This window comes from Chiloscyllium plagiosum, chromosome 42 (assembly GCF_004010195.1).
Source record: "Chiloscyllium plagiosum isolate BGI_BamShark_2017 chromosome 42, ASM401019v2, whole genome shotgun sequence".
NCBI lineage: Eukaryota > Metazoa > Chordata > Chondrichthyes > Orectolobiformes > Hemiscylliidae > Chiloscyllium > Chiloscyllium plagiosum.
In genome coordinates this window covers 3,052,747-3,066,938 of record NC_057751.1, presented here as the reverse complement: position 1 = coordinate 3,066,938, position 14,192 = coordinate 3,052,747, and the positions used below count along the sequence as shown (strand labels likewise).

The following is a 14,192-nucleotide window of genomic DNA, read 5'->3' as shown; positions in this document are numbered from 1 at the left end:
TCATGATGTAAGAGTTTTGACTGTTGTGACGGAGACACAGCAGTAGACATGGCTCACACAGTCAGAACACACCAACAGCAATTACATAATGATTGCTTGACAAATCTGTCAGCAGACCAGGGGTCACCTCTTCCCACTGTGTGTCCCTTTCCCAGCACTGACCCTCCGACAATGTGGCACTCCTCAGTCCTGCTTTTGGCATGTCAGTGTGAATTCTGTGCTGAGGTTGACAAAAAGTGTCCCTGAAGGTGTGACTGCACGCCGAGAGAGTTAGTTCCTGGTTTATGGGTGACCCCTTCATGTGAGCAGTGTGCTTATTAGTACAAGATGCATTGCAGGCCTGGGCCTGTGTAATATGTTACAGGTTCACCACGATGCTGTCAGAATCCTGTGCTCAAGTCACTGACCTGACAGACAGCTCAACACCGCCACCTGCAGGCAGGCAATGGGCAGTCACCAATGGCCCCAACATGTCAGCACATCACCAGGCAGACAGACACAGCCCTTGGCATTAATGCCCTATAGCTGCAGGCCTGGGCCTGCTCTACATCCTGGACAGTGTTAACATCGGGTTAAAATACAACATCAGCTTGCTGCCAATCAGCAAAAAAACATGATTGTCTTTGCCTGATCCCTCCAATCTGAGGTTGTCATGGTACACCCAGTATGAGGCTGAACTGCTCACTTCACAGAGAGTTGGTTTCGCAGAAAGCATTGCCTTTCCACCGGGGTGTGAGTTCTGAATCAGCCCAGAGGCTCAGACCGTTCCCTGAATGGGGCTCTGTCTCGGCACATGGCAGGACACATTAGCCAAGCCTGAAGGTGGACAGCAGGGAGGACCCTGAATACACAGCACAGCACACCGAGATATCCACATGGGGAGGGGCGGTGGGAGTCTGCATCACCTGGAACAAGATCAGGCTGCTAGTCTTCTCTCACCAATAGGCACAACACTGGGATTCATGTGGATCACTCCTGTTACAGGAACAAGCTGTCTGAAGTTGGGATCGATCAGAGCTGGTCCTTTGTTCACTTCCACACTTGCTCCCTCTATGCTGTTGAATCCCTTCGTGTTCACAAGTCTACCAATCCTAGTACTGAGAACAGGTAATGACGAGCAACTCCCAAGATTCCCAGCCCCCTGAGGGAAGGAATTACTCATCTCATTCTGAAATGGGCGATCCTTGTTTCCTGGGACTCAGGCAGGAGATACAGCCTCTGACACTTCCCTCCCATGAGTACTGACCTCCTCCACCAAGCCTTTGTTCATTTCTTCCTCATCCCACCTTAGCTGCTTCATTCACACCTGAACGCACCAAGGGAAAGGGAGACCGGCAAGTTAAAACAAGCTGGATTGTGATTTGTGATAAGCTTTCTTTCAACCCTGCTCTGTTTGTGTTAGTCCACTCCAATGTGTGGACACCACTGTTTGAGTTTAGATGTGAAACATCCCAACACTGCAGGTAATAAGTGAAAAATCTCCTCTCTCACTCCAAATGCTCCAACTGAATGGAAACAGGTTGCAGCCCATTGAGCTGACCTACAAAGCAGTTGAAAATAAACTACAGCACCCCATCATCTACGCTTCAAGGAACTCAAGAGACTCACCTGTTTTTGTTTTAAGTCTTATCTTTCTCAGACCCACGTCTTCTATGTGTGCAGTGCCTTGTTATTCTCTCTAAAATGAGTAACTTACAACTTCACTCTTCTGTTTGACTCAAGAAGGTCCAACTCCATTTCAAAGAGAAAGTCCTTTGGGTTTGGGAGAAAACCATCTTCCAAATAGAGGATACTTTTCAAAATAACATCATTGCAACCAGCCAAGGAAGTCGTGTGAAAAGGTTCTGGGAGAGAATGGGCAGAGATTAAGATTTGCAGAAAGGATTAGTGTTAAACGTTGGAGGTTTGCCTCTTTCAGGGGGTTACCAATGTTGTGTTTATCCAGACCCTGAACCAAACCTTTCAAAACAAAGTCAGGGTGGGTTGAGTTACAGGGGGTGCTGACTACAATGTCTGCATGTGGACCACCCTGAAGCCATAGCCTCTCCCCTCACAGTTACATTCCTGAAACAATTTTCTCTTCTTGAGTCATTGTGAGAAACAAAAAGAAACAGTGAACAGTGCACTCTGTTTAATAATTGCAGAATACCGTGAGTCCAATACACACACAAACAATACAAGTGTTGGAGTTCAACACTTCAAACTGAAGGTACACCATCAGTCATCGCCTTCACTTCCTGCACACTATGCCGTGCTGCGTCTGTAAAAGGGACGAACACATTCGACTATGATACAACACAGCGAGGTGAACAGAGTGCGACTGATATTTCTCACTGCTGTCATGCATGGATAGCTTTCTCCATGTACAAATAAGACCTGTATTGCTGAGCTTCGGAATGGTGTAGTCCTCCCAGGCACACAATGCTGTGTAAAACGATGCACCAACACTTCAGTTAAACGCACATGTTCTTTGGGGGGTGCTGAGAGAGGACAGTGTCTCATCCGGCCCTTCTCTGCTCCTGACTTGGATGTGGAAGGTGAGCCCAGCTCTACTTTGACCAGAGTGAGATGTGTCCCATTCAAGTGAGGTGGTCCTGGGGTCCGAGCCACGCTCTACGCCCCTGAGTCGGTGACGGTGGGGGGAGGGGTGGATAAAGCTGAGTGTCTGTCTCTGCTGCTGGGTCATCAGGCAGTGTCTGCAGAGTTCGGCTTCCCCTCTCCCGACCTTGTGATCAGCCGAATTCTCGCACAGTGGTCCCTGAACTCGCTTTGGTTAGTTGGGACCAGGAATCGGAGTGGTCCCTGTGCACAAATCCCTGAATCAAGTGGAATTGGTCAAACTGGGAGGGAATGCCAGCTCCAGCTGATAAAGAAAGGGTGTCCAGGGCATGTCCCCTACAAACATTATTGCTGGTTAAAATGCCAGAGTGGTTCACAACTTGGGAGACTGCGAGACAAGGAGAGCTTGGTTCAGTGGCTTCTGGAAGCTTCCATACCCTTCTCCATTAACCCACGTCTGAAGTAAGGACTGCATCACAAACAAATCCTGCACAGAGAGCAAACAGGAAGACCTAGTTGATGCTAATGTATATCCCCTTCTGACCAGCAGGAATGAATGGGGAGGAAATGCTGTCCTGACCCCAGTCGGGTCAGTTCCAGTGCTCCTGGAGAAGGGCAGCTCTCCCCTCTCTCTCTCTCACACACACACACACACTCACACAGAGATTACGAAGGGACGCCCTCTGTCAGTCCTCCCTCTGTTCTGGCTGCTCGTCAGTCTCTGGTTTTGGATCTGCCGACGTATAAAGGAAATTGCAGCAGATGTAGAGCGGGAACATCAGGAGTCTGCTGTCCAGATTCAGCACCACCTGTTCCTGCATCCAAAGAGAACCCAGCGTGTGAGCAGCACATTGGAACAAAGGCAACACACTTCACACCCAGACTCGACACCAGCACCAGCTCAGAGCTGAGCGTGGAAACTAACTCTCCACTCCTCCCACCACCTCCGCCCACCCCTAAAAACAAACTCCTCTGCTCTGGCATCATACAGTGAGCTGGGGGGTGGGGGTCGAGATCCATTGGGATGTTGTGTTGGGATATGATGGGATCAGTCAGGTGGTTATGAGATGAATTGGGAAACACAGGTGGAAGATTAGGCCATTCAGCCCCTTGAACGTGCTCTGTGTTCAATAGGACCATGCTTGATCATCGAACTCAGTCTCCTGTTCCCTGCTTTCACTCAATAGCCTGTGATCCCTTCAGGCTGAAATATTGCATCTACGGCTTTCTTGAAAGTCTTTCACGTTTTAGCCTCAACACTTTCCTGTGCTAGGGAAGTCCTCAGGTTCACCACTCCCTTGGTAAAAAAATCCCTCCTCACTTCTGTCCTAAATGGCCCACTCCTTTTCCTTTAGACTGCGACCCTCTCGTTCTGGACTCCCTGGTCATTAGGAACATCCTTCTTGCATCTCGCCAAGTTAGAATTTTCTCGGTGTCTGGGAGATCCACCCCATTCTCCAAAACTCAACTGAATACAAGCCTAACAGATCGAGTCTCTCTCAAAGGTCAGTCCTGCAATCCCAGTAAGTGCCTCATGAGCCCCAACTTCGTTCCTTGGGTAAGGAGACCAAAACTGCACACAAGATTCCAGGTGTGGTTACACCAAAGCCCAGTGTAACAGCAACAAGACATCAGTGTTCCTGTACTCGATTTCTCACAGTGCGAAGGCCAGCGTCTCACTTGCCTTCTTACCCACTGATGGCAGCTGCTCGCTTCCCTTCAGCGAGTGGTGGACCAGGACACTGCCGTCTTCCCAGCTGACGACCATTCCTATCATGTCATGGCCCTCCTGCTTTTACTAATGACAGCTGATAACCTCACACTGAAACACATTACACTCCGTCAGCCTGTCCAAATCACATTGCAATATCACTGCATCCTCCCCACCCAGCTTTATGTCATGTGTAAATTTGGAGATCTGACATGTACTTGCCTCATCGAAACATTAACATACATTATGAATAACTGGAGACCTTCACTGACCCTTGCGACACCCCACTAGTCATTGCCTGCTATTTGGAGAAGGGCCCATTTATTCTTTCCCTTGGTTTGCGATCAGCTGAACAGATTTCTGACCATCTGAAGACACTGCCACAATCCCACAGGGTTTTAATTTCACAGGCTAATCTCTCACATGGGACCTTATTCAAACCCTTCTGAAAGTCTGAACAAATCACAACCACTGGCACTGCATGCCCCCACCTCCCACCTTACCCAATCTACGAGTCACACCCTGAAAACCATTGCAGCACATTTGTAAGGGAAGATTCCCCTTCAGAAATCCCCGCTGACTCATTGTGATCCTGTCACTAGCTTCTACGTGCTCTGCAATGACATCCTTTACAATGCAGTTCAGCATTCTGTCTTCTTCCTGTTAGACTGCTCTTGTTTCAAGGTTCACCAGGAAAGGCACGACTCACAAACTTGGAGATTTGAAGGATGTTGAGGAAACTGTGCACACCCAATGGGAGGTTCAGTTGAAAACCTGGCAGTGATTGCTTTCCCCATGCACCCAGTCACTGCACATCAACGTACCTGGTCTTTTTCCAGTGACAAGATCTGGTAACCTGTTGATCGGCTACAGATCACTTTCCCATTGCTGTCAAAAGATGCCAGTCTTAGCCTGCAATGGACAGGAGAGAGAGCGATTAGATCAGAAGACCAGCAATCCCCCAACTCCTTTCTTGTTCACTCTCCACCTTGTCTGGAACACAAAAGGGATTCAGATTTCTCCCTGCCTCCCTGATGCACTGACCTCTGTTCCAGGGAGATCTCCTGGGTAGCTGTGCCTGACAGACACATTCTTACAGTGTTGTTCTGTCAATCCCCTTCAGTGTTCGCAGACAGTCTCAGGACTGCAGTGACCATGTGCTAAAGCAAGGAGAGGGAGTGGCTGACTCAACAGTGACAGAATCGGTACAGCCAGTCTGAACATCATGGTGGACAGGAAAGTCAGTGCTAGCATGGTTGGCACAGGGAACACAGTGCAAGTTTAACCTGTTGCCATGGGGACATTGGGTCCACCATTTGTTCCCTTACTGGCAGTACCCACTCAGAGAGACGGGCATGTAAAGTGGGCAGAGGAGGAGGAAGAGATCTGTGGGCGTTGACCCCTCCAGCGCGTGTGCACACACGCAAACACAGACACACACACACATAGATACAGACACAGACATAATGAGACACACACACAAACAGACAGACAGACACACCATGAGTGTGCTGAGGATTACATCGACCTCTCTGGGTAACCTCCTCCTTGGAGCAGTCTCCAGCTCTGACCCCATATCAGATGGGAATCTGTGTAGAGAATCCCAGCTTCTCCAATGAAGTGATGGTCCCTGACTGGGGGTTCAGACATGCAGTTCAGGCCTGACAGACACAGTCCCTCCCCACAGCTTGGTATAAACATGGTTCACAGCTCCCCCACTGTCACCCTCTGCATGCCTGAGGAATCACACTGAGCAAAGGGCTCGCGAGTTGGGGGCTGTGATTTCAGACCATTTCAGTACAAGAAGCAGAAACTGCAGTGAAACAGAGAGTGTGGCGAGGCTGTGGAGGACACTGATTCAGACAAAACAGAATTGGATACTCCCGTCGCTGAGTAACAAGGTACAAACATGGCCAAAGGGGAAGGCACAGGGGATGGTGAGTGACAGCTCAAGGCAGCTAGTACAGGTTCGAAGGACCAAATGGCTTCCTGGAACGCACTGTCCCACAAAGCTGGCATGCAGCCTGGCAACAGGAAGCTCTCTTGATCTTCACAACAAACCAAGGATTAACGTCACTGTAACACTGGGAATGACAGCAATGATCACTGTGTGAGCACGCAGACATATTGATGGAAGTGGCGTTGAGGCTGCGTGTGACACTGGAGAGATCTGGAGAATATTACACAGCTCACATTGGGAAAGCTATCCAACTGTTCAAGGGTCCTGAGAAAGACCTGTCAGTGCAAGAGATTATCATCTCAGGGTTGTGTAAATTACAAAGAGGAACCAACAAATAAAACCCTCACCAACTGGGGGTGGGGGGGGGGGGGGGCGTGCATGTGGGACACATTTACACAAGTGGCTGATGAGGTAACAGCTTCTGTTTCAGGGGCAAGAGGATGCAAAGGTGCAGCTGGATGACAGCATAACACACTGGTAATGAGCTAGCACAGCGAGGAAGGGTCCAATGGCCTCCTCGTCAATTTCTCCTCACTCAACTGCTATTGGGCACCTTTCACATTGAGAGAGAAACTGTGTATGCATCTGATAAAGGCACCGACCTACTGAACTGCACACAAACACATCACAAAGCCAGGTACAACCCAACAAGCGTGAGGAAAAATCGCAGGTTTCAGCTTCACAGATTGGCATGGAGTGAATGGTGCTGTTCCTGATCACCAATCGGTTCCCTCTTTGCCTCACAATCAATCAATGTCTTAAAGAGAAATATGAGAGAGGTTTAAGAGCAACTTGGTCAAGGCGACATTGGAGTGGAAGGTGAATGTCATTGCAGTGTCTGCTGGGACCATAATGATTGGACTGAACAAGGCAGCACATTAAATCAAACACTCTCAGTCCATGTCCCAAACTGACTGATCAGATACTCCAGCTTCATCCCTCACTTCTCAATAAGCAACAAATTCAATCACCACTGGGTGACATTTATCAGAAAGATTGCAATCAAGACAACGGACACTCTCAGCATGTGGGCGGATTCTCTGTCGAGCAGAGAATGGAGCCTTTTTGGAAAAAGAACTGTGAGCAATCACTTTGGAAATCCCATGGGTGAGGCACTACTTTCTTATCTCTGTGACTAGGTCTTTGGGGCTTGACTGATAACTGTCCACCCTAAGACTCAAGGTTAGGATGAAGCCAGCAAACTCTTCAAACCTGACACCAGGGGTTCAGCATGTCAAGGAATCCAGATCAGGGTGGAATTAAAATGGAGTCAAGCTGTAGGGAATTTGCACTGAGAGACAGGTTCATGGGTCCACAGTGTACAGAGTACAACAAGGCAAAATTCACACCATGCCAAGGAGACCAAACAAGGCTGAAGGTTTGGGCAAGGACCGGATTACACCAAGGACATGAGATTTACGCAGGGAATTCCAGAGCCTGGGATGAACTGGGAGATGGAAGAGGGGACACAGACAGACAGAATGGGGGGGGGAAGCTGGAAGAGGGGACACAGACCGAGGGGTGGGGGGTAGCTGGAAGCAATAGTGAGTTCACCAGTGTAATTGAGGTGGGAACTGGGGGGGGGGGGGGGGGGGAAGAACAAGTCTGAAGCTGACTGCTTTGGTCCCCTGAAGATTCAGACAGACCTCAGCAACCACCCTGTGACTGTACAGAGGAATTCCCACTGGGATGTGACAATGTGGCAGCACCATTATCCCTGAGCCCTTTGGGGGAGACAGCTCATCAGGAGTGTTAGTGACAGCAGCTCCAACATCTTCCCACACAGCTGCAAAGACCGTCCCTCACACATCTCCTCTCCACAACTGATGGGAGTGAGAAGCAGAAACTGGCACTGACATCTAAGGACGCAACTGTATCACTGACAGCGCAGACCTGCAAGGAGGGACATGCCTCAGAAGACATTTTCAGGAAGGGAAGGGAATTTCATTCCCAGACCCCTCAGCTTCATCCATCACCTGGTATGCCTCCAGTTGGTTGAGTTGCGATCCTGCGCGGAGACTGTCCTGAGATTGCTATTTACAAATGGTGAGAATTGGCCATGTGCTGCCAGAGGCTCACCTTTCCAGTGCAGTTCTGGAGACAGCACCAGGAGAGAGATTGTTTATGGGAGGGGGTTTGGACAGAGCTGACTCTGTGTGGGGAACGGTGAGATGTCAATGACACAAAGACAGAATCCTTGAGGTCAGGGATTCAGCAGGACCTCACGGGTGTACAACATAGGGTTTCAACTGGAGATGTGAACTCTCCCACCGACAAGCAGTGACCATCAATGGGCAACACCAATAAGGCAGATTGCTGTACAAGGAATGATTCAAGCTATTGACTAACAGGTTGGAACTGCTGCACATCTGAACACAGGGTCTCAATACATGCACCTTTCCAGTGTCTCCTGTCACCCACATGAAGGAAGGTCTGGGAAGAGGAAGGGGTCTGGCCCAGTGTGGGAAGGTCGCTCCTACCGAAAGGCGATATTCCTGCGAGGAAGGAGGCTGACAGCCCCATTACACGGCTGGCTCAGGCTGTTCCTCTTGAAGATGATGAATCGGTTTGTGTAGGTCACCAGCAGATCAAAGCCAAAGCTGAAACCAGTCCATCGCCAGCAGTACTGGGGAGAGGCAAGACACAACAGCATTGTCACTCAAAAGCATCTCACAACCAGTAATTGCTCCAACATCACTTTCACTGATAACCAACCCTGTGCAGAGGGGACTGGGACCGGGGTGGGTGGTGGTGCTGTGCAGCGTGGGGACAAATCACACACATTGTTTGATACGACTCAGATTCCACATCGACCAGTTTCACTACCACCTGCTGGATGAGCTTGGAAAATACTTTGAGCAGACCACAAGACAATGTCAAGCTGATCACGCTCAGTCTCACAGTGTATTTACAACCGACTGCCACTGCTGAAGGGGCTGACCACATCGAGACTGGAACAAGAAGTCAAGAACTGACCGTGTCCACAAACTGAGAGGTTTCCACGTTTCAGGATTTGGGGGAGAGCCAGGGAGATCAGTTCAACATCGGTAAAATTAGGAACTTGGGTGAATCTTTCTTGCCCATGGGGAGTGAGTCTGTGCAATGTACTGCAGGGATGGGAAAGGAGGTTCAAATCTCTCACTATCATGTCCCAACTAAACATTTTCATCAAATCACTGGAGCTGGAAGGCAAACATCTCAAATTTCCATCCAAAATTCACATACAACATGATGACTTTTTTGTACTAAGGAAGTCATTGTTTGTTAACACAAGCTGGAATAGAAGTGAAACCATTCCATCGAGTGAAAGCTGACTGATGAGAATAAACACTGCACTTGTCATCAGCTCCAAGGTGAATCCTGTTTTGGAGTTTTTGCGAAGAGCTGGGGTTGAGGATCTTACTCTGGTTGGTGAACAGTCTCCACAGGAGCCTGCAAAGCCTCAGCCTCAGCCTCAGCGTGGAGACTTGGCCTTGTGTAGCGGTGAGCATTTCACTGAGGGGGGCCAGTTTGTGTTCACCTCCTGACCAATCTCCAATGTGTTACATTCCAAATCTCCTCAATGCTCCGACTTTCTGCTGAGATGGCAGCTGCAGTGGCTTTGCAGGCTGAGAATGAGCCTGATATTCTGGCCAATCATTTCCCAGACAGCAGATCAAATCCCCACATCAGCACCCCCATCATTTCTGAAAGGCGGAAGTACCATTCTGTGAGGATGCGGTCAATTATCATGGATCAAAAACCACAGCCACCTGAAAAAGCCTGCAATGGGACAAGAAGCAAACTCCCACACTAACACAGCAGAAACAGGAGTGTGAACAGCTCGGTCAGTTCATTCGATGGCCCAGTTTGAAGTGCGTGTTGAAACCAGCTAGTGCCCTATTGCACCCACCATTCTTTGTATGGAATGACTCCAGGCGAATCTGATGTGCTGAGCAGTCCATGCAGCCCCTGCAGCTCCAGCTCATTGTCACAAGTTGACAAACACCAGCATGCAGCCATGTGCTGTGGCAGATTGTAAACTACGTCGGAACCTCCCCCTCCTCTCTGGCTTTGCAGGGCCTGAGGTTTCCAGGTGAGCAGGCGGTGCACCAGATCATGGTCAGCATGAAACAAAAGCAGAAACTGGGGCAGAAACCCAGTATCTGGGGAGAAAGGAACAGAGTTCATGTTTGACGTCCAGGGACCCTTGCTCAGAACTGCTGAGTTTCTCCAGCAATGTCAGCAGAGTACACCTCTGAAATGTGCCAGAACACAGACTGGAGCAGATGACCATGACTGACCCCTCCATCTCAGAGAAACAGGGGAAATGCTCTTTACTCCAAGGAGACAGACACCAGTTCCTCTTGCCTCTCTATGTAGCTACAACACTCCATCCCTGGGTCCATTCCGGTCTACACCCCCATCCCACCCAACCACCTCAAATCTTGCAAACACTATCCCAAGTGTGCCCTTTCACTCAGCAGCAGCAGGCAGCATGTGGGGCTCAGGGTTGCGATGGCAGAGACTGTAAGGTTATCCCCATCCATGTGGCTGACCAGGAATCTCTCCCATTCTGACCATCTGCCGCTGGACCTATCCGGCCACATTACAGACAAACCTCCCTTGACCATCAAATCTTGCAGTGTGATTTGAAGCTGGGAAATGACCCAGTGCATCAGCAGACTGCTCTCAGTCTCAGTCCAAGTCAATCATATCTTCACAGACAGAGCACTGCTCTGCAAGTCAATCCCTGGAGAGTCCTTCCTCCAAATTAAAACAGAGTCGCTCACCAATAATCAGTGCATTCTGTCACAAAGCCAATTACATCTCTGTGCAGGCAGTGTCCCATAAATTCCCTTGCGCTTCAATCTTGCTGACAAGTCTATTACGTGGGACTTGATCAAACAGCAGCTGCACTTCCCTCATCAGTACAATCTGCTTCTTCATCCAGGAACTGGATTAATGCAGTCAAACATGATTTCCCCTGAATAAATCTGTCATTCAATTCATTAGCAGTCAGATTAAGGAGTGCAAATGCCATCATTCTTTTCTGAAATGGGTTACGTCAATATTTTAAGATGCAGCTTTACACAGAACAATCAGCAGGTCATTTAAAGAACAGAGAACAGTACAGCACAGTACAGACCCTTTGGCCCACAACGTTGTATCGAGCATTGCCCCTGATCGAAGACCAACCTAACCTACACACCTCACAATTTACTGCTGTCCATGTGTTTGTCCAGCAGTTGCTTAAATGGCCCGAACGTCTCTGATTCTACGACCACTGCTGGCAGTGCATTCTACACACCCACTACTCTCTGCGTAAAGAATCTCCCTCTGACATCTCCCCTATACCCGCCTCCAATTACCTTAATATTATGACCCTTCATGACAGCTATTTCTGCCCTAGGGAAAAGTCTCTGGCTATCTATGACTCACCTCTCTTCCTTCCTCTCTCCAGTGTGAAAAGCCCTAGCTCACTCTACCTCCCTTCCTAAGACAAGCCCTCCAATCCAGACAGCATCCTGGTAAATCTCCTCTGCACCCTCTCAAAAGTATCGGCATCCTTCCCATCATGAGGTGACCAGAACTGGACACAATATTCCAAGTGTGGTCTAACCAGGGTTTTACAGAGCTGCAGCAAAACCTCGCGGCTCTTCAACTCATTTACCTGATAAATGAAAACCAAAACACCATATGCCTTCTAAACAACTCTATCAACTTGCTGTGGTTCTGTTTGCCGAGCTGGAAGTTTTTGTGAATGATTCATCCACAAACTCCATCAACAAACACATCGATCTGGACCCAATATACCGGCCACTACAGCGGACAGCTGAAACTGACAACCGGAAGCGACAGGGACAGACCACTATAAACACCGGAGGAAACATCAAAGAAGCGCTTCGCAGGAGGCTCCCAAGCACTGATGATGTCGCCTAGCCAGGGGACGAAACGTTTGCAACAAAAACTTCCAGCTCGGCAAACAGAACCACAACAACGAGCACCCGAGCTACAAATCGTCGCACAAACTCTATCAACTTGGGTGGCATCTTTGAGGGATCCACGTATATGAACCCCAAGTTCCTGCTGTTCCTCCACACTGCCAAGAATCCTGTCCTTAACCCTATATTCAGCATTCAAATTCGACCTTCCAGAATGAATCACTTGGCATTTATCCAGGGTGAACTCTACAATCGCTGCACTTCTTTGAAACCAGCAACCATACTCATTGTAGGGGCTGTTTATACTGCTTATTCAAGCAGTTACTGCAGATGAGCTGCAGCAGCGGATGTATATAAAGGAAATTCAGCCAGCCTACGGAATGGAGACCAATCTTTGAGGACAAAGTCCTTCAATCTGCCAAGGGGAAGTGACACTTTGTCAGGAGCAGACCCAGATGCTACCATACAAGAAACGAGGACAGCACTGAGACTGCAATGTCCTTGGGGAAATTTCCCCACAGCACTCTAACAATTTGAATAATACATTCCAAGAAGGCTGCAGACCTTCAAACATAAACCAGTCCATTACAGACAAACGCAAACAATTTCAAACTTGTACCCTGTAACAAACATGTCAGCTTTCACGTCGAACATGCAATGCTGGTCTCCCTGCTATTGGAAGGATGTTGTGAAACTTGAAAGGGTTCAGAAAAGATTTACAAGGATGTTGCCAGGGTTGGAGAGTTTGAGCTACAGGGAGAGGCTGAACAGGCTGGGATTATTTTTCCTGGAGTGTTGGAGGCTGAGGGGTGACTTTATACAGGTTTACAAAATTATGAGGGGCATGGATAGGATAAATAGTGAAGGTATTTTTTTCCCAAGGATGGAGGTGTTGCCCCAGTCGACAAGCCAAACAATGACACACATGAGAATTCCTAGAAGCATGGCATTCCAACCGGAACTCTATCAACAAACACATCGAGTTAGACCCCATCTACCACCCGCTGAGAAAAGGAACAGGAAGTGACCTCACCACAGGAAATAACATCACCAACCCAAACATATAAATAGAAAGCAGAAATTTTCAGCCTGAGGCCCACAGAAGATGTTACCAAGTGATGGTGACGAAACATCTGGAAATGAACCTTGCAGCTCAGTGAGCAAACCTACATCCAAAATGTCAAACTGAGCAACAAATCTCAAAACCCGCTATTTAAACAGCATCTGAATGGTATATGAACAGGGAGGGTTTAGAGATTTATGGGCTAAGTGCTGGCAGGTGGGACGAGATTAATTGAGGATATCGGGTTGGCATGGACGGGTTGGACCAAAAGGTCTGTTTCCATGCCGTACATCTCCATGTGCAAAACTCAAGGCCATCACTGCAAATAAGGCAGCAAGGGATTCAGCAGAATCCCAATCACCTTGCAAGTGCTGAGGATGTGCAACTCTGTATCTCAGGCAGTGCTGGGTGTGGATTAAATGCAAGAGGGAGCTAGGAAGAGAAGCAGATGCTGAGCAGGTGAGGACAGGAAGGTTAGGAGGCGGCTGGAGGATAGTTAACCCTGGCCAGCTGTTGGTTTAGCAACTTAAGAGCAGCTCTGCTGCTTCACAAGTCTGTTCACAAAGTCTCTTTGCTACTTTCTCAAGACTTACATCACCATCTTTCACCAACTTCCTTCCACAACGCATGCTGCAGACTTCACACTGCTCCTTGTTGATTTCCTTTGGACTGCAAAGAGCAAACGACAACATAATCAAAGCTCATCCAATGAGCTTCACATCAATCAGCCAAGGCATGGAGGCAAACATTCCAGCTGACATTCCAAACTCTACTGACGGAGAGCTGGATTGTCGGAGGCTCAGTGCTGAGGGAGCGCTGGATTGTCGGAGGCTCAGTGCTGAGGGAGCGCTGGATTGTCGGAGGGTCAGTGCTGAGGGAGTGCCGCACTGTCGGAGGGTCAGTGCTGAGGGAGTGCCGCACTGTCGGAGGGTCAGTGCTGAGGGAGTGGGCACTGTCAAAGGGTCAGTGCTGAGG

General features: G+C 48.9%; 1 protein-coding gene across 1 annotated transcript in view; it reads right to left on the bottom strand.

Moving 5' to 3' along the window:
• Window positions 1-2,116: 2,116 nt before the first annotated feature.
• gmcl1 (germ cell-less, spermatogenesis associated) overlaps window positions 2,117-14,192 on the bottom strand; it is a 52,332-nt gene continuing 40,256 nt past the window's right edge. Inside the window, exons 11-14 of the mRNA XM_043681107.1 lie at window positions 13,811-13,886; window positions 8,711-8,856; window positions 5,095-5,182; window positions 2,117-3,374 (exon numbers count right to left, since the gene is read on the bottom strand). Coding sequence (XP_043537042.1) covers window positions 3,246-3,374; window positions 5,095-5,182; window positions 8,711-8,856; window positions 13,811-13,886 — 439 coding nt within the window. The 3' untranslated portion in view covers window positions 2,117-3,245. The remainder of the gene's footprint in view (window positions 3,375-5,094; window positions 5,183-8,710; window positions 8,857-13,810; window positions 13,887-14,192) is intronic.